The sequence below is a fragment of the Lepus europaeus genome, chromosome 16, assembly GCF_033115175.1.
Source record: "Lepus europaeus isolate LE1 chromosome 16, mLepTim1.pri, whole genome shotgun sequence".
NCBI classification, from domain to species: Eukaryota; Metazoa; Chordata; class Mammalia; order Lagomorpha; family Leporidae; genus Lepus; species Lepus europaeus.
The window spans coordinates 88793603-88814207 of NC_084842.1; the positions used below are offsets into that span (position 1 = coordinate 88793603).

Consider the following 20605-nt stretch of genomic DNA (forward strand, 5'->3'; position numbering starts at 1 on the left):
ACTGTTCACACAAGCCGGCCGTCAGAGCTCACCCTGCTCACAGGCCCCCCTCCCAGGCCCCGTGTGACTGTGTTCACACAAGCCGGCCGTCAGAACTCACCCTGCTCACAGTCCCACTCCCAGGCCCCGGTGTGACTGTTCACACAAGCCGGCCGTCAGAACTCACCCTGCTCACAGGCCCCCCTCCCAGGCCCCGTGTGACTGTGTTCACACAAGCCGGCCGTCAGAACTCACCCTGCTCACAGTCCCACTCCCAGGCCCCGGTGTGACTGTTCACACAAGCCGGCCGTCAGAACTCACCCTGCTCACAGTCCCACTCCCAGGCCCCGGTGTGACTGTTCACACAAGCCGGCCGTCAGAGCTCACCCTGCTCACAGGCCCCACTCCCAGGCCCCGTGTGACTGCTCACACAAGCCGGCCGTCAGAACTCACCCTGCTCACAGGCCCCACTCCCAGGCCCCGGTGTGACTGTTCACACAAGCCGGCCGTCAGAGCTCACCCTGCTCACAGGCCCCACTCCCAGGCCCCAGTGTGACTGTTCACACAAGCCGGCCGTCAGAACTCACCCTGCTCACAGGCCCCACTCCCAGGCCCCGGTGTGATTGTTCACACAAGCCGGCCGTCAGAACTCACCCTGCTCTTTTCCATTGCACATAGTAGCTCCGTTTTCCACAGCTCCTTCCCCGTCTGAGCTGGGTCTTTCTGATGACAGTTTCTGTAAGGAGAACAAGAGCACGGCACTCTTCTACCAGTCCCACTGGCCTTGTGACATGTGAGAGGTCAAGTACAGTCACCTCAAAGTGAAGGGAAATGCGGACCAACCCACAACAACCCAGAGATCCCAGAGCTGGAGATAACAGGCCGGCTGCTGAGGGTGCCCTGACAGCTTCACAAACATTCTCCTAAGAAGCCGTGTGATTCTTGGAGAATCACATATTCCATTGTTGAGGCCAGGGTCGTGGTGTGGCAAGTAAGCCATCTATGCAACTCTGTGTCCCATACTGGAGTGGCAACTGCTCCATTTCCAATCCAGATCCCTGCTAATGCACCTTGCAAAGCGGTGGGTGATGCCCTAGGTACTTGGGCCCCTGCTACTTACACGGTAGACCAGAGCTCGGGCTCCTGGCTTCGGCCTGGAGCAGACCCGGCCACGGCAGCCGCTGGGGAGTGAGTCATGGACAGACATGCGTGCTCTCGCTCTCTCTGCATCCTACTGCCTTTCATGTAAGTAAATAAAATCAAATCTGTGTTTTAAATATTTTTTTGAAAGTCAGAATGATCCAGAGAGAGATACCTTCCATCCACTGGTTCACTCCCCAAATGTCTACAATAGCCAGGCTGGGCCAGGCCAAAGAACAGGAGCCAGTACCTTCACTGGGGTCCCCCATGTGAGTGGTAGGAGCCCAATCCTCTGGGCCATCCTCTGCTGCTTTCCCCAGGCCATTAGCAGGGCGGTAGATCGGAAGTGGTCAGCTGGAACGTGAACTGGAGCCCATATGGACTGCCCGTGTCACAGGCAGCAGCTTCACCCACTACGCCACAATGCCGGCTCCATAAAATAAAAATCTTAAAATTGTCCACTTAGTTCACTTCTGGTATCCACGAAGAATTGGGTGAATGTTCAGTATCTGCTTGTAACAGATACACTCAGAATGTACATAGATTTGAGGCAAACTACTCAGACCCTCCCCAGGGGGCTGGGATTCGTCCTGTTTTGGACTTGATTACCTGATGGACTGACTACAGTTAGGATCCCACAGTAGCCTCTGGCCGACACGGTGTTTCCCTCCTCTTTCACCTGAGCACCTGTGGTGCCACGGTGGAGGGAGTGGCCTCCACATGCGCCCTGGGCCCTGCCTGCTGCCCAGCCTGCGGCCTTCCCGCTCCATCTGCTCCGTGCACCTGCTCAGTCCCTGGGGCTGCCCACGCTGCTGGTTGGGTCCGCAGGCTGTAGAGCCACACGGGCCAGCTCCTTACAATAAGTCTATTTCATAGCCACATCTGCCCTCCTGTCCCTTGGGGGAGTGCTGACTAACTCGGGGCAGACAAAGAAGGATCTGTCTGTGCACGGCGGGGGCTGAACAGAGGGTCCAGGCAGCTCCTAGGACACAGACCACCAACTGAAGACTTCGTGGCAGCAGGCCAGGGGTCTCCAAGGACATGGCGTCCGTTACACACGAAGCACACAGCGGGCTGAGCAGCTGGTGTCGGGCTGTACACACTGCAGCTCTGCAGAGAGGGCGGCAGGCGGGGTCCTGCCCTGCTCGGGTCAGCGTTAGGACGTTCACCTAGGAAGCGCCTGCTGTATCCCAGACACAGACAGGCTTCCATTCAGAACTCGGCCCTGGGCATTCACTCTCCGTGCGAGGCACCACGAGCACGCGGTCTGGGAGGCGAGGACTCGGGCTTGCTACGCAGCAGGCACCGGAACGGGTGCAAAGCAGCTCCCGCTGCTCTCCACTGGGCACTGGAACCCCCAGAGTGCTACGGGAACCCCCGTGAGGACGGACGGCTCTTACCTTCTCCAGCTCCACCTTGTGCACCGGGGAGCTGGACGGAGGAGGGCACTCTGAGGCCACGGGCCCGCTGCCGCCGCCGCCGCCGCCACCGCCGCCACCGCCACCGCCACCGTGGGCCTCCTTGATGACCTGAAAGCAGCAGAGACGCGTGAGTGCGCCCAGAGGAGGCCGGAGTTCCACAGGGGCCAACCTCGGGGTCGGGCGGAGGGGCTTCACAGGGCTCTGTGACGCCGAGGACTCCTGTTCGCTCATTCACAGCTGCGGAGCCCCCGGCAGGCTCTGGGCGCACAGAGCAGGAGCGGGCCGCCACCGAGCTTCACCCCACCTCATTTGGATACCACAGACACAGCAGAGGGTCAGCAAGAACGTGGCGGGTGTGTAGGACGACAGAAGCGCTACAGAGGACAGAAGACGCTGCGGCAACGAAAACATGGGCAGCTGCTGCAGCACGGGACTTGGGCACGCCTTGCGGGGTGAAGCTGAAGCCGCGAGAGCAGGCGGCCTGGAGGACCCGGGCGTGTGAGGAGCAGTGGGGTGGAGGGCGAGGCAGGGCACAGCCGGCATGGAGGCCCATGGTGGATGTGAAGAGTGTAAGGAAACCCCAGAGCGCTTCGAGGAGATGAGGAGGGGGCACGGGAGGAAGTCAGCCGGGCACACGAGGCACGCCCGGGTGCAGCAGGCATTGGTGCAGGGGCCGCAGGACCTGCCGAGGGTTAGACGAAGGCCCGAGTGGGGGGAAGAGAACCTGCGCTGACTCCCGAGTCTGTTCTCGGTGACTGAGGGACGCGCTCGACCCAAGCGGCGGAGACGGAGAGAGAGGCTGGGTGCGTGAGACCCATCTCCAGCCAGAGCCAGAAATAAACAAGGGCGGCAGAGGCCAAAGGTGACGCTGACAGCTGTGGACTGCCTGAGCTCCCGGGGGAGAAGCCAAGACAGAAAAATCCAGATAAGGAGAAAGCCCCAGAGCCTGCGAGTGGTTCTGGGTGGAGTTCAGGGAGTGGAGCTGGTGAGAGCGAGTGAGCGAGCGAGCTGGAAGGTCAGGGAGCAGGCCGGCCAGGCAGACGGGCATTTGTATGGCAGCCAAGCGCGCGGGGCAGGGCGGGAAGGAGAGTCTGTGAAAGGCTGGGGGGGGATGGGGGGGTGGAGACAGGAAGGCCAGGGTCTGACCGACCGCATGTTCTCACTGAATTATGAGGAAGAACATCGGTGCCAGCTGTGTGACCTTGGGGGAGGGTTTTCCCCTCTCTGGGCCTCACGTCCTCATTGGCACAGGCGTGTCAACGGTGACCTGCCTTGCAGGACTGGGATTAAATTAAGGGAAAGGGAGACCCCACGAGACGCCTGAGCCAGCAGCTGGAGCCACCAAAGCCTGGTGTTCTGAGTGCACAGAGTGACTCTGGGCCAGGCGGAGGGACGCGGGACCGCCAGCCTGCAGGCCACGGCAGCCCACACGGCATCCAGGTGTGGCTCCGCCCACAGGGGCACGCAATCAGACAGATGCCGGCACCTGTGGAACTGACATTCTTGCAACAGAAAAGTTAGCAGCTAAGTTTTCAAAATGTCTCCTCTTCCAACTAGGCTGCAATTCTATTCCTCCTGGGCAGAAGGGAAAGGCCAGGCCCCAGATAGCGTGCAGCAACCCTGCAATGCGATCTCAACGGGCGGCTCCGAGTCCTCTTGGCTCCCACTGGCGCTGGGATCGGATCCAAGACCCGACAAGAGACCAGGATCACGTTTCCCACCACTCGGCTGCTCAGCTTTTTCATGCAGAAAGCAAGAGCGACGTCCACATCCGAGACTCAGAGAGAAAAGGACATGGAGGAGCCCGGGACTCGCTGCAGTGCTCCTCTGTGCGGGCTGAGGTGCGCGCCGGCCCCAGTGTGGCCAACGTGGCCCGTCTCCACGCCCGCTGCAGGCGGCCACGGGCCACACGGAGGACAGCAGTTCCTCACGCTCACTTGGCATGGCTGTCTTCATTCCCTCCCTCACCTGCCCCATGAGACGGCTGCACCGCGCACTGGCAGGCAGACTTGTCCCTGGTAAGGACACCCCGTCTTCTCTGGGGACCCGAGCACAGCGGGCAGCCTCAGACCTGGGTACTGGTAAGGATACCCCGCCTTCTCTGGGGACCCGAACATAGCGGGCAGCCTCAGACCTGGGTCCTGGCAGGGACACCCCGCCTTCTCTGGGGACCCGAGCACAGCGGGCAGCCTCAGACCTGGGTACTGGTGAGGACACCCCGCCTTCTCTGGGGACCCGAGCACAGCGGGCAGCCAGCAGACCTGGATCCTGGTAAGGACACCCCGCCCTCTCTGGGGACCCGAGCACAGCGGGCAGCCTCAGACCTGGGTCCTGGCAGGGACACCCCGCCCTCTCTGGGGACCCGAGCACAGCGGGCAGCCTCAGACCTGGGTACTGGTGAGGACACCCCGCCTTCTCTGGGGACCCGAGCACAGCGGGCAGCCACAGACCTGGGTACTGGCAGGGACACCCCGCCATCTCTGGGGACCCGAGCACAGCGGGCAGCCTCAGACCTGGGTCCTGGTGAGGACACCCTGCCCTCTCTGGGGACCCGAGCACAGCGGGCAGCCTCAGACCTGGGTACTGGCAGGGACACCCCGCCCTCTCTGGGGACCCGAGCACAGCGGGCAGCCTCAGACCTGGGTACTGGTGAGGACACCCCGCCTTCTCTGGGGACCCGAGCACAGCGGGCAGCCACAGACCTGGGTACTGGCAGGGACACCCCGCCCTCTCTGGGGACCCGAGCACAGCGGGCAGCCTCAGACCTGGGTCCTGGTGAGGACACCCCGCCCTCTCTGGGGACCCGAGCACAGCGGGCAGCCTCAGACCTGGGTACTGGCAGGGACACCCCGCCCTCTCTGGGGACCCGAGCACAGCGGGCAGCCTCAGACCTGGGTCCTGGTGAGGACACCCCGCCCTCTCTGGGGACCCGAGCACAGCGGGCAGCCTCAGACCTGGGTACTGGTGAGGACACCCCGCCTTCTCTGGGGACCCGAGCACAGCGGGCAGCCACAGACCTGGGTCCTGGTAAGGACATCCCGTCTTCTCTGGGGACCCGAGCACAGCGGGCAGCCTCAGACCTGGGTACTGGCAGGGACACCCCGCCTTCTCTGGGGACCCGAGCACAGCGGGCAGCCTCAGACCTGGGTACTGGTGAGGACACCCCGCCTTCTCTGGGGACCCGAGCACAGCGGGCAGCCACAGACCTGGGTCCTGGTGAGGACACCCCGCCTTCTCTGGGGACCCGAGCACAGCGGGCAGCCACAGACCTGGGTCCTGGTGAGGACACCCCGCCTTCTCTGGGGACCCGAGCACAGCGGGCAGCCTCAGACCTGGGTCCTGGTGAGGACACCCCGCCCTTTCTGGGGACCCGAGCACAGCGGGCAGCCACAGACCTGAGTCCTGGTAAGGACACCCCGCCTTCTCTGGGGACCCGAGCACAGCGGGCAGCCTCAGACCTGGGTACTGGCAGGGACACCCCGCCTTCTCTGGGGACCCGAGCACAGCAGGCAGCCTCAGACCTGGGTCCTGGTGAGGACACCCCACCTTCTCTGGGGACCCGAGCACAGCGGGCAGCCACAGACCTGGGTACTGGTGAGGACACCCCGCCTTCTCTGGGGACCCGAGCACAGCGGGCAGCCAGCAGACCTGGGTACTGGCAGGGACACCCCGCCTTCTCTGGGGACCCGAGCACAGCGGGCAGCCAGCAGACCTGGGTCCTGGTAAGGACACCCCGTGTTCTCTGGGGACCCGAGCCCAGCGGGCAGCCTCAGACCTGGGTACTGCTAAGGACACCCCGCCTTCTCTGGGGACCCGAGCCCAGCGGGCAGCCTCAGACCTGGGTACTGGTAAGGACACCCCGCCCTCTCTGGGGACCCGAGCACAGCGGGCAGCCTCAGACCTGGGTCCTGGTGAGGACACCCCGCCTTCTCTGGGGACCCGAGCACAGCGGGCAGCCAGCAGACCTGGGTACTGGCAGGGACACCCCGCCCTCTCTGGGGACCCGAGCACAGCGGGCAGCCACAGACCTGGGTCCTGGTAAGGACACCCCGCCTTCTCTGGGGACCCGAGCACAGCGGGCAGCAGAGGCCTGGGCTGGACCAGTCCTAACACTCGCTCCAGCCACAGCTGAGGCTGAGCACATGGGTCTCAGAGCCACCTCATCTGTCACATCCACAGAACAGCATGGCAGGCAGCTGTTGTGGAAACAAAGGACAGACAGCCCCGGGGCCAGTCGTGCGGGTGCCGCCCCTTAGACCCCTGCTGGCAGCACCCGCATCCCGCATCAGAGTGCTGGGTCAAGTCCTGCACACTGCACTTCCAATCCGGCTTCCCTCTCACGCCCTGAGAAGGTAGCAGAAGACAGCCCAGACTCAGGGCCCTGCCACCCGTGTCGGAGGCCAGGAGTCAGGTCCTGGCTCCAGGCTGATGTGGGCGTTTTGAGAGCAAACCTGAGGACAGATCTCTTTCTCCCTCTCTCTCTATTCCCCTGCCCCCGTTTCTCCTCTCTGTTGCTCTTATAAACAAACAAACAAATCTTTAAGAAACAAAGCATGTTGAGCCCAGTACTTCTTCCATAGAGGACATTAAGGAAATCTGAACTTTCCCCCAACAATTACAGCGTTAAATAAATGAAACCTGTTTCAGTCACATGAGCTTGACCTTGATAATTCTTCACCTTGCACTAAAAGGCTTTACCCCACAAAATATAACCTGCCCAAACCCATCATCTTCGACAAGAACTTTTACTCCCCAACCGTCTCCCCTCCCCCAAGCAGGACATGCAGAGCGCTCTGGGGGCCCTTCTCAACGTCTGGCCTCCCGAGAGCAGCTCCGAGACTGGTGTCCGCTCCCAGCTGAGGGCAGCTCGCCCTCTGAGATTCAGGTGGGGTCCCTCTCGTTTCCAGGCAGCCAGCTCTGGCCCTGCCCACATGGTGTTCGTGGTGTGGCCAGCCCTGTGCACCTGCCCACGTGGTCTCCGTGGTGTGGCCAGCCTGTGCACCTGTCCTCTCTGTCAGAACTTGCCCACACCGGCCGGTGTCTCCTAGTGACCTGTGTCATTCTGATGGAAGGGGCTGTGCCTGGCTGTGCTGACGCTCCTAATGCCTTGTCCACATCAGCAACTTCTAAAAGTGGGATCAGGGGTCAGCGCTGTGGCGTAGCAGATAAAGCCATCGCCTGCAGTGCCGGCATCCCAAATGGATGCCGGTTCAAGTCCTGGCTGCTCCACTTCCCATCCAGCTCTCTGCTATGCCCTGGGAAAGCAGTAGAAGATGGCCCAAGTGCTTGGGCCCCTGTACCTGCATGGGAGACCTGGAAGAAGTGCCTGGCTACCGTGACCACTTGGGGAGTGAACCAGCGGATGAAAGACCTCTCTTACTCTCTGGCTCTACCTCTCTCTCTCTCTCTCTGTAACTCTGCCTTCCAAATAAATAAATAAATATTTTTTTAAAAAGTGTGATCAAATGAGAAAACAACCAGAGAATGAAGAAATAAGCTGGACTTCAGATTTTTTATGAGAATGAAAAACTGAAGGAAAGAAGCTAGGCTATTAAAAAAAAAAAAACAAACTAATAGAATTGCCTGACACAGTCTCCAGTCCTCTGCACTGAGTTCTGAAACCCTCAGGGGTCAAGAAGTCTTGTTGTTGCTGTTGTTAAAGGCAGGCAGACAGAAAACCCTCCGGCATCAACACGCCCTGCCCTGCCCTAGTGCCTGCCTTGGCTAACTTCCTCCAGCCGTCCGGTCCGGTCGTGTGCAGGCTCCCACGCCTTCTCTGCTCCCGTCAGCAGCCGGGGAGGCCGTCACCAGAGGCAGCTCAGGAAATCGCCTCTCAGAGGCCACTTTCCAACCCGCCCGGATCATGTGGGTGCTGGGATACTGCACAGGTCTGGTCCCCGTCATGAGCCTTTCTCACTCTTGTGGGGCGGAGCAGTGCTTCCCAAGGAGCTCAGGAAGGACCAGGCAGACACAGAAGGGAAGCTCGGGCCGGGCAGGATTGGCCATGGCACCGTGCACTGAGGGGTCATTTACCCCGAGGCTGGACAAGAACCCTGGCGGGGGGGGGGGGCACTACTGAGAAGACAGCATAGGCCAGTCTTGGCAGCCCGCCGGCGAGCTCGGGTTGTCCTCATGAAACTGTCTATCCTGGGTCTGTGCACACTGCCAAGTGCACCTGCAGTTAATTCAGTCAAGAAAGGTCTATCATTCAAAGTCTTTTAACAAGCACAAATGAGGTTTCTACACTAACGTATTTCTATTTACAGAGCCAAGTTCTATGAGATGCTCAACATGCATTTAAGAAAACTGGATCCAAATTCAAAATCACCAGTCCTCCAAAAAACAAATTGGTATATGTTTTGTGGTATTTTGTTTGCTTTTAACTAGAGCCCTCGTCTTCAGAAACACAAGCTCTGCACATTTTTGAGGAAACCTGACCACTCTGTTTCTGGGAATATTGGCTCCTGTCTTCTGCTTGACCCCACACAATGGCTCACGCTTTCAGAATCTGTGTACCCACACATGCATGCGCACACACACAGAGGAAGAGGGAGAGAAGGAGAGGGAGAGGGAGAGGGAGAGAAGGAGAGGGAGAGGGAGGGAGCAGCCAGTGTTGGCAAGAGCTGCTGGCAGTGTAAGTTGCACACAGAAAGGAGAAGCAGTTGGCACCGACTCCCGCAGAATACGTGCAGTCACATTCTTCGTGCTTCTCGTAACTGACAAAGGGCACGTGTGACCTAGTTAGAGACTGACTTCTTACGTTACAGCCGCGTTTCCAAATACAAAAAGTCTATAGCATAAGTCTGAACACTGTGTGATAACACAGTTCATATAAATGAAAACCCAGCGAGACAGTTTATGCTGGAGGAATCCAAAGAGAGGACACAGTGATGGCGTTCATATTTTACCACTTGTTAGAGCTCCACGTGTGTACGTATATCACCCTCCCATCCCACCGCGCTAACTCTAAGTATTATTTCCACTTGATGGACCAGGGGACAGGTTTGCTGAGCCGACAGATCCTGCATTCCAGGTGTTCCAGGAACACATTCCAGATCTCCAGACACCTGCCCTTTCCTGCCACTCCAACGCAACTCCTCCAGAGAAGTGGCGCTTGTTTATTTTATGATAGCGCCATTATTACAAAGCTTTACGTCACTTTGGAGGAAAAACAAGCAAATAAACTAGTAAAGATTTGCAAGATTTGAAAATGCAGGGAAAGGATCACCTACAGCCCTCACACGTGCCCCCAGGGCACTTGTCCCCACAATGGTGTTGGCGACAAGTGAGGTCTACGAAGCTGTAAGGTACGAAGTCACACAAAGTTCTGGGAGCACGGGAGAATTAAATTACAAGGCAAGCACAAACATGAGTTTTAAAAATGCCCAAATATTTCTAAAGTAAGCAACATATTCTCAAATATATCAAAGAAGATGTCACAGCAGACACTAGGAAATATCTGCAGATGAATGAGAACAAAAGCACAAAACGTCAGAACAAGCAGGACGCAGCTAAGACTACGTAGAAGGGATGGGTAGTTCTGTTCCAATGTTTTTGGAGAAGCAGAAGCTCAGGAAGAGAGAAGAGATCCAGTCCACAAGTGTGTGTTCACTGCCAAAGGCCCGCCGCAGCCAGGGCTGGGCCAAGCCGAAGCCAGGAGCCAAGCAGCCAGTCCAGGTCTCCCATGTGGGCGGCAGACCAAGGACGTGCTGCCTCCCTGGGTGTGCGCTGGCAGGAGAGGAGCTGGAGCGCACACAGCATCCTGCCATGCAGAGAGGCGGGGAGTGGGGCGGACCCTCCGGGGAGCTGGAGCACACAGCATGCTGCCATGCAGAGAGGCGGGGAGTGGGGCGGACCCTCCGGGGAGCTGCAGCACACAGCATCCTGCCATGCAGAGAGGCGGGGAGTGGGGCGGACCCTCCGGGGAGCTGGAGCACACAGCATGCTGCCATGCAGAGAGGCGGGGAGTGGGGCGGACCCTCCGGGGAGCTGGAGCACACAGCACCCTGCCATGCAGAGAGGCGGGGAGTGGGGCGGACCCTCCGGGGAGCTGGAGCACACAGCATGCTGCCATGCAGAGAGGCGGGGAGTGGGGTGGAACCTCCGGGAGGCCCCGGCTTCCCTTCCACAGCCCAGTGCAGCCGAACCTTGGAAGCTGAAGACACAGCAGGGCAGTCTTCTCCCCGGACTGCAGAGCAGGGGCCACCGCTCAGTCACCAGCCCGAGACAAGGCAGACCCAGCGTGCTGGCTCCGCAGCACACGTGGGAGACCACCACACTGCCCGCAGCTCCCTGACCCCTGCCCGGCAGGTGGAAAATTCCGGACCCACCACTCACTCACACCTTCCGGATGCAGTGGAAGTGAACCCAAGTCCAGATCTGCAGCAGCCACCGGCAGGACAGCAGGGGACAGGCCTCGCCCTGGACAGCGGGGCCTAACCTCCCCCCACCGCCCTCTCACAGAGATGGACAGACGGCAGCCACCCGCAGGACAGCAGGGGACAGGCCTTTCCTGGACAGCGGGGCCTTACGTCCCCCCACTGCCCTCTCATAGAGACGGACGGACGGCAACGCGAACTCAACACAAGCAACCCTAGGGCAGCTCTGCCACCCAAGTGATCAGAGACTGAACTGACCACGACAGAAACGTAACGCACTTAACCAAAACAGGACAGCACGCACGAAGAAGAGCGGAATTTCAGCAGAGGTGGAGACGATTTTTAGAAGAAAGGGAAAGCAAGACCTCAGAGAAGGATCTCGCGGGGTTTGCTAATTTGTTCTGAACAGGAGATAAAGTAGGTTACTTCCCTGGACTGCTGCTTTCTGGACGCACAGATGACGTCTCCCAACATCCCTTGCAGCTCTGGCCAAGGCACGTGAGGAGAAGTGACAGAACTCTGGCCCTGAAAACAGCCTGTGTCATCTGGGTTCCCAAACAATCAACGGGGCCAGTGAGTTCACCAAGACGCAGGGATGATCATCCAGTGCAGGCTACAGAGTACACAGCCACAGCGCACAGCCTGCACCTGTGTGCTCACCGTCTACAGTGTACACAGCCACAGCCTGTACCTGTGTGCTCACCGTCTACAGTGTACACAGCCACAGTGCACAGCCTGTACCTGTGTGCTCACCGTCTACAGTGTACACAGCGCACAGCCTGTACCTGTGTGCTCACCGTCTACAGAGTACACAGCCACAGCGCACAGCCTGCACCTGTGTGCTCACCGTCTACAGAGTACACAGCCTGTACCTGTGTGCTCACCGTCTACAGTGTACACAGCCACAGCGCACAGCCTGTACCTGTGTGCTCACCGTCTACAGTGTACACAGCGCATAGCCTGTACCTGTGTGCTCACCGTCTACAGTGTACACAGCCTGTACCTGTGTGCTCACCGTCTACAGTGTACACAGCCACAGCGCACAGCCTGTACCTGTGTGCTCACCGTCTACAGTGTACACAGCCACAGCCTGTACCTGTGTGCTCACCGTCTACAGAGTACACAGCCAGAGCGCACAGCCTGTACCTGTGTGCTCACCGTCTACAGTGTACACAGCCTGTACCTGTGTGCTCACCGTCTACAGTGTACACAGCCACAGTGCACAGCCTGTACCTGTGTGCTCACCGTCTACAGTGTACACAGCGCATAGCCTGTACCTGTGTGCTCACCGTCTACAGTGTACACAGCCTGTACCTGTGTGCTCACCGTCTACAGTGTACACAGCCTGTACCTGTGTGCTCACCGTCTACAGTGTACACAGCCACAGCGCACAGCCTGTACCTGTGTGCTCACCGTCTACAGTGTACACAGCGCACAGCCTGTACCTGTGTGCTCACCGTCTACAGTGTACACAGCCACAGCGCACAGCCTGTACCTGTGTGCTCACCGTCTACAGAGTACACAGCCAGAGCGCACAGCCTGTACCTGTGTGCTCACCGTCTACAGTGTACACAGCCACAGTGCACAGCCTGTACCTGTGTGCTCACCGTCTACAGAGTCCACAGCCACAGCGCACAGCCTGTACCTGTGTGCTCACCGTCTACAGTGTACACAGCCACAGCACACAGCCTGTACCTGTGTGCTCACCGTCTACAGTGTACACAGCGCACAGCCTGCACCTGTGTGCTCACCGTCTACAGTGTACACAGCCACAGCCTGTACCTGTGTGCTCACCGTCTACAGTGTACACAGCGCACAGCCTGTACCTGTGTGCTCACCGTCTACAGTGTACACAGCCTGTACCTGTGTGCTCACCGTCTACAGTGTACACAGCCACAGCGCACAGCCTGTACCTGTGTGCTCACCGTCTACAGTGTACACAGCCACAGCGCACAGCCTGTACCTGTGTGCTCACCGTCTACAGTGTACACAGCCACAGCGCACAGCCTGTACCTGTGTGCTCACCGTCTACAGTGTACACAGCCACAGCGCACAGCCTGTACCTGTGTGCTCACCGTCTACAGTGTACACAGCCACAGCGCACAGCCTGTACCTGTGTGCTCACCGTCTACAGTGTACACAGCCACAGCGCACAGCCTGTACCTGTGTGCTCACCGTCTACAGTGTACACAGCCACAGCGCACAGCCTGTACCTGTGTGCTCACCGTCTACAGTGTACACAGCCACAGCGCACAGCCTGTACCTGTGTGCTCACCGTCTACAGTGTACACAGCGCACAGCCTGTACCTGTGTGCTCACCGTCTACAGTGTACACAGCCTGTACCTGTGTGCTCACCGTCTACAGTGTACACAGCCACAGCGCACAGCCTGTACCTGTGTGCTCACCGTCTACAGTGTACACAGCCACAGCCTGTACCTGTGTGCTCACCGTCTACAGTGTACACAGCGCACAGCCTGTACCTGTGTGCTCACCGTCTACAGTGTACACAGCCTGTACCTGTGTGCTCACCGTCTACAGTGTACACAGCCACAGCGCACAGCCTGTACCTGTGTGCTCACCGTCTACAGTGTACACAGCCACAGCGCACAGCCTGTACCTGTGTGCTCACCGTCTACAGTGTACACAGCCACAGCGCACAGCCTGTACCTGTGTGCTCACCGTCTACAGTGTACACAGCCACAGCGCACAGCCTGTACCTGTGTGCTCACCGTCTACAGTGTACACAGCCACAGCGCACAGCCTGTACCTGTGTGCTCACCGTCTACAGTGTACACAGCCACAGCGCACAGCCTGTACCTGTGTGCTCACCGTCTACAGTGTACACAGCCACAGCGCACAGCCTGTACCTGTGTGCTCACCGTCTACAGTGTACACAGCCACAGCGCACAGCCTATACCTGTGTGCTCACCGTCTACAGTGTACACAGCCACAGTGCACAGCCTGTACCTGTGTGCTCACCGTCTACAGAGTACACAGCCACAGCGCACAGCCTGTACCTGTGTGCTCACCGTCTACAGTGTACACAGCCACAGCGCCCATATTGGACGCCGGCACTGCAGGCAGCAGCCTCCCCCACTACGCCACAGCACCAGCTATGCAGTTTCCACGTGGCAGTGGCCTTTGCATCCGTGTCCCGGCTCTCTTATACTTAGTGTACTGAGTTCAGAAGCAGAGAAGCCAAGCAAGGCTTCGTTCGCAGGGGCTCCGGGATGCCGTCTGCCTTCCTGCCTGTCTGGCTGCCGAGCCCCATCTGCTCGTCCATGCCGCCTCTCTCGGAGGGAATGAGCAGGCTGAGCCAGAGCGGCCCTTACCAAATCTGGCTTGGCCTCCGGCATCTGGGAACTCCTTAACGACAGATTTTTGAAGCAAAGAATTCAGACAAAACGGACACTTCCCAGAAACTGCAATGCCAGAGTGGGCTCTGGACCCCCACGAGAGGACACTGGAGTCACTCAGAGAGTGCCAGCCAGGTGCTGCTGGGCTGGAGAGCTGGGAAACCTCCCAGCGAGGCAGATCACCTTCACACAGCAGTCGGCATTCTGGGAGTCTGGCCTCCGGACTAGCGAGCGTGTGACACGCTCACACATGGTTACGTACTGCAGAACCGTCTGTCACGCTGAAATACTGACCGCAATCCAGTGTTCACGAAAGCGAGGCGAAGATTTCTAAAGCGAGATCCGTTCATTAATGAAATGCTACAAACTCCAACAAGGAAGGAGAAGTGCTCCGTTCTCTAAACTAAACATGTCCTTGTTAGGCAAGAGCAGCGAGGTACAGAGCACTGCCCCTTTCTGTGGGGCGCGGGGCGTACGAGGACCCGACAGGACACGTGCACACGCCTGCCTCCTACACCGCCGACAGAGAATGCCGTACGCCGGAGAGAGCACACAACGGCAACTCCAGGGCCAGGTATCCCACCTTCCCGGGGCAGACTGTGGGACGGACATGGCGAACACGCGTGAAGTTGCTCAGGGCAGCCAGGGGCCAGGGACACACCTGGCCACGCACAAGAGCACCAAGGTCAAACAATTCGACGTGAAAAATGCGCCTGCAAAACATGTGGAATCTGAGGCCAAAGCCACATGAGTCATCAGTTGCGGGTATGCACACATATGTAAATGAAAGTATCCTTTAAGAAGCAACATATCCAGACACTACCAGAAACCAAGTGCGGGGTAAAAGCCGCCTCTGTGGAGGAAGAGCGGGTCAATAAACAGGGAGGCGCAGCTCCGTTCTAGCTGCAGCGTTTTAGGCCTTGCAAAGACAGAAAACAAGAGAGGAGAGAGGTTCTCGGCTTCTGGAGTCTAAATCACGGGGCGTCTGCGTCGCTCCCACCTCCGGGTGGGATCTGCCAACGCCTGCATCTGGAGAGAACAAACTAGAATTTCTCAGGTCTCGGAAGTCTAAAATAATCAAAATCCCATAACTGGTGGGTACGGCTATTTCTGCCACCTCTCACTTCTAACCGAGTCTTCTTGGGCTCTCCCACGGTCGCCTGTGACGCAAATGACAACATAAGCGTTAACCAGAGTTGTTAACCGACTTACACTCTTCAGAAAAAGACCACTCAGTTAGTTCATATTATTTATCTCCCTTTTAAGAAATACCACAGGGGTTGGTGTTGTGGCACAGCAGGTAAAGCTGCCGCCTGTAAGGCCAGCATCCCATACACATACTGCTTCAAGACCCCACACTTCCGCTTCCCATCCAGCTCCCTGCTAACGCACCTGGGAAAGCAGTGGAAGATGGCCCAAGTGCTTGGGCCCCTGCACCCATGTGGGAGACCCGGAAGAAGCTCCTGGCTCTTGGCTTTGGCCTGGCCTAGCCCTGACCATTGTAGCCATTTGGGGAGTGAACCAGAGGATGGAAGATGCCCCTCTCTCTCTCCCTCCCTCTTTCTCTGTAGAACTGTGCCTTTTAAATAAATAAATCTTAAAAAAAAAAAAAAAAGGAAACATCATCAAATGCTTAAAAAAAAAAAAAAAAAGGCAGCAATCAACCTTCATTCACACATGGAGGCGTCATTCTCTGACAGGCCCAGGGCCTCTGTCTGCAAGAACCTCGCCCGTGGTGAATGGAGATGCAACCTGACTTTGTCCGTCAGCATCTGAGATCCTGAGAGAGTTCTGTCCCCGGTTGTCAGCTCCAGCCCTTCCTGGTGACACTGCAGATGGCCCATCCGCCACACTGACACCAGTGAGCAGGGAGCGCTCCTTTTGCACACACAAAAGTATTTAGCAAAACTGGAAGAACAGGGCAAAGGGAGGAGCCCTAAGACTCAGAGTGGCCTTCCTTGGTCTCGGTGAGGAACAGGTAACACAGAATGTAGCCGCAGGGCCGTAGGTCACCAGCGGCTGGGAGCTGGCACCAGCTGTCATCCCCTGCTTACTGAGGGATGGCGCTATGGTCATGGAAGTCAGGTGACCCCACAGAATGCAAATAGAACGTGGCTTCCGGCTCAGTCACTTGTCCCTCGTGGTGTCATGTCGTCGTCCTGAGACTGCTCACAACACCACCGTTCTCAGCTGGCCGTCTGAGGATGGATGCTGACGGCGGCAAAGTGCTCTGTAACCGTGAAGGGCTCCAGCCTCGCCGACAACAGAGCTGGCTGAAGCCCAACAGCCAGGTCCGAGCCTGGGAGCCGAGGGGAACCTGGCGGGAGAAAGTCCAGTCCACAGGTCTCCCAGGAGGACTGTCCATCGCAATCTCCCATGTCACAGATCTGAGGGAAGCCACAGCCACCACCAATGCTCCCCCGCCTTTTTTTTTAAGATTCTATTTATTTGAGATGGGGAGTTATATACAGAGAGAGAGGGAGAGACAGAGAGAGAGGTCTTCCATCCACTGGTTGACTCCCCAAATGGCCACAATGGCCGGAGCTGGGCCAATATGAAGCCAGGAGCCAGGAGCTTCATACAGATCTCCCATGTGGGTGCAGGGGCCCAAGCACTTGGGCAGTCTTCCACTGCTTTCCCAGGCCATAGCAGAGAGCTGGATCTGAAGAGGAGCAGCCGGGCTAGAACTGGCGCCCGTATGGGATGCCGGTGCTGCAGGCAGAGGCTCAGTCCACTGAGTCAGAGCAACGGCTCCAACAAACGTGAAAAGGCCCAGTTATGTGTCCTGAGCCCGAAGAAGCCATCATCGTCCTACAATCTGGCCTTGAAACTGTCTTGGAATGACAGGGAAGCGCTTTGTCACAGCAGGCGGAGACAGGATCGACAGCCTGGGCCAGCCTTGCTGAGGAAACAACCAGGAAACAAGATGAAGTCTGCCAGGCGTCTTCCTGGAAGCACAAAGGAGCCGCCACAGTGAGCAAGCACCGGGCCGGCACAGACAGGAAGCCAGAGCTGGCGCGGCCCTTGCCGCCCTCAAGGGGGCAAGTGGCACTTCCGACAGCTCTGTGGGAACTGGGTGCAGGGCCTGCCAAGGATGAGGTCCCTGGCAAAACCGACAGCCAGGGCGGGGGCACCAAGGGGATGGACCCGGGGGTACAAGTGGAACAAATGCAAGTGTGGCCTCGGATGGACTGCAGGCTGCGTGGCTCTGAGTCTCGAACCCCAAAACCAATTACACGGATGTCAGATAGCTAAATGCAGGGGCAAAGGAAAATGCAGTCCTAAGCATCAAGTTAGCTTTTTTTTTTTTTTTTTTTTAAGATTTATTTTATGTATTTGAAAGACAGAGTCACAAAGAGATGTAGAATCAGAGAGAGAGGTCTTCCATCTGCTGGTTCATTCCCCACATGGCCACAACAGCTGGAGCTGAGCTGATCTGAAGCCAGGAGCTTCTCCTGGTCTCCCACATGGGTGCAGGGACCCAAGGACTTGGGCCCTCCTCTGCTGCTTTCCCAGACCACAGCAGGAAGCTAATTAGCAGGGCCAGGACTCAAACCAGCACCCACATGGGATGCCAGCATGGCAGGCGGCAGCTTTAATCCGCGGTGCCACGGCGCCAGCCCCTCAAGTTAGTTCTGTAGGGACAACTGGACGAAGGGTGAAGCTGGGTCCCGAGTGCACCCTGAATGCAGAAATGTAACCCAACTGGATCAGAGCTTGCACTACAAGTGTCTGGGCAGGAAACAGCGGTGCAACCTTTAGAACCTGGATTCGGCGATGGCTTCCTGCGTGTGACCCAGAGAAGATGCAATGAGAAGACGGACACTGGACACCTGCTACAGCGCGGATGAGCCGCGAAACACGATGGAGACTGAGATGCCAGCACAGAGGCCTCGAGAGCCACTTCCATGGAATCGTGGAGAGCAGCAGACAGGTGGCTGCTGGGCCGGGGCAGCGAGGCCCAGGGGACACACTGAGGCTGCTCTGGGCCTGGGGCCTGTGGAGTCACAGGTGGCGGCTTTACCCACTACACCATAGCGCCGGCCCTGAAGCTATAGTTGAAGAAAAGGTAGAAGAAAATTTAAGATAACAGTCCACACATCCAATAAGCTAAGCAATGCTAAGCAGAATAAATAACAAAGGAGCCGCGTCCAGAGGCAACGCGCGAAGCCGCAGAAACCTGGAGCAGCCCGCACTGCCGGGCAGACTGCCTTCCAGACACAGTCAGAGGGAACAAGGTCAAGGTTTCGGATCGCCTCAAAGCCACCAGAACAGCCCAACAGCACAGGCAGCAGGGCTGCGGTTCACCTCTGCGAGCCAATCAGAGGCAGGAGCCCTGGCGCGGAGGCGGAGGCTGGCGCGGCCACCTACCTTCAGCCACTGCTCGGCCTGCTCCCTGCTCTGCACGGCAAGCACCAGGGGGTCCGTGCCTTGCTGCGTGATCTTCAGCTCGTGCTTCTTCTTCTTGCTGTCCTTCGGGATGTAGGTGATGCTGCAGCCCTGCAGCGGCAGCTCCATCTGAGGCTGCTGGTCCTTGGAGCTCTTGTAGCACTGCAGCCAACACAACAAAGCAACGTGTGGGGAGCTCAGGACAGGCGCACAGGAGTCGGGAGGTGTGCCGGGGCGGGGGCGGGGGCTGGAGAGCGGCTCTGCAGACCAGCAGGGGGCAGGGCGGGCTCAGCAGGGCACAGGGAGCCCTGGGCCTGCGGGGCTGCCCCCTTCAATTCCAGGAATACACTTCACCAGCGAGGTGTAACACATTTCTGTGTACATGCACAGTGTACAGCGACACGCAAGCACACAGCACACGATACAGACATTCGTCTAGTCCTAGGCTTGCTGCAAGTGCGCATCCGGGTGTGGGGAGACAAGGCAGCCACGTGGGCATCTGACTCGGCAGCCCCTCCTGCTTGGCTCTGCCCCCTTCTCTGTGAAGGGCAGGCAGCTGCTCCCCTGGAGGAGGAGCACCAGCACCGGCTAGGGAAAGCCCGCTGGGTGTGCTCCCAGGTGGCCAATGGAGCCCACACTCACGCTGCTGGGTGTGTCCCTGCGCACACCCGCCAGAGCCGCCAGGCGGGAGAGTCTACACTAAGAGCCTCCACACACCCTTCCTGCTTAACCTCCGCCAAAAAGCTCAGACCCAAACCTTTCCTGGAGGCCCCTGTCGCTGCTCTGCCTGCAACGCCTGGGGCCCAGAGCGACCTCTCAGGGAGCGACACAGTCCAGGTGGTCAGGTACCTGGGTCCCAGCTCCGCTCCTACTTTAATCCGGACCCCCCAACCCCTCCACCAAATGTAATCTTGCTGAGCCTACTGCCTTACTGTAGTAAAATGAGTCTTGCTGTTATCAAGCTGTTAAATTATATCGCATCATTAGCAATAACAACATTACACGAGACGTTTCACACATCTCAGCCCGTCTTCAGCCTACTCTGCCGTTTCGCTGGCAACTGCCCAAAGTCAGACGCAGCTAACGGGCCCCAGGCTGCACTGCCTGCCGGGAGGAGCAGACCCCTATGTTCAGAACATTCCCAGGCGCTCACTCTAGAAGTGCAGGCAGGGAACACACACACCTCAGAACATCTCAGCTAATGGTGAAACCAAGCTCCCTCAGCTGATGGTACTGCCTACCCCGTCCCAGACACTCCGCACATTTGGGGTAAGTGCACGAGGCAGGGGAGGCTGGTGAGCAGGAAACCACCAGCGCAAAAGGCACGGGAGGAGCCAGAGGGGAATGTCAGAGCTTGTATCTTTTTTTATTTTTTTATTCTTTTTTTTTTTTTTTTTTTGACAGGCAGAGTGGACAGTGAGAGAGAGACAGAGAGAAAGGTCTTCCTTTTGCCGTTGGTTCACCCTCCAATGGCCACCGTGGTAGCGCGCTGCAGCCAGCGCACCGCGCTGTTCCGATGGCAGGAGCCAGGTGCTTCTCCTGGTCTCCCCTGGGGTGCAGAGCCCAAACACTTGGGCCATCCTCCACTGCACTCCCTGGCCACAACAGAGAGCCGGCCTGGAAGAGGGGCAACCGGGACAGGATCGGTGCCCCGACCGGGACCAGAACCCGGTGTGCCGGCGCCGCAAGGCGGAGGATTAGCCTGTTGAGCCACGGCACCGGCCAGAGCTTGTATCTTAAGTCAGACGCCTCAAAATCCGCCATCGGCAGTGTGACAAACGCACTGTGGCGGTCCCAGCAGCCTGGGTCTCCAGGGAAGCTGCCTGCCAGCTGTGCAGTGGTATCCATCCTGGTGCGCCCCAGGGAGGGACCTGGCGAGAAGCTACGCAGCAATGCAGTTCAAACAAAGTGGTCAGGGACCCCACGGGAGTGCTGGCCCTG

General features: G+C 58.3%; 1 protein-coding gene across 8 annotated transcripts in view; it reads right to left on the minus strand.

The window, feature by feature from the left end:
- Window positions 1-20605, minus strand: part of AFAP1 (actin filament associated protein 1) — a 183215-nt gene that overhangs the window by 57492 nt on the left and 105118 nt on the right. For all 8 annotated transcript variants that reach the window (XR_009868165.1, XR_009868162.1, XR_009868164.1 and 5 more), the window contains exons 6-8: window positions 18647-18826; window positions 2520-2648; window positions 634-715 (exon numbers count right to left, since the gene is read on the minus strand). Coding sequence is in view for 4 of the 8 variants with exons in the window: in XM_062212641.1 (XP_062068625.1) it covers window positions 634-715; window positions 2520-2648; window positions 18647-18826 (391 nt within the window). In the remaining 4 variants the exon portion in view is untranslated. The remainder of the gene's footprint in view (window positions 1-633; window positions 716-2519; window positions 2649-18646; window positions 18827-20605) is intronic.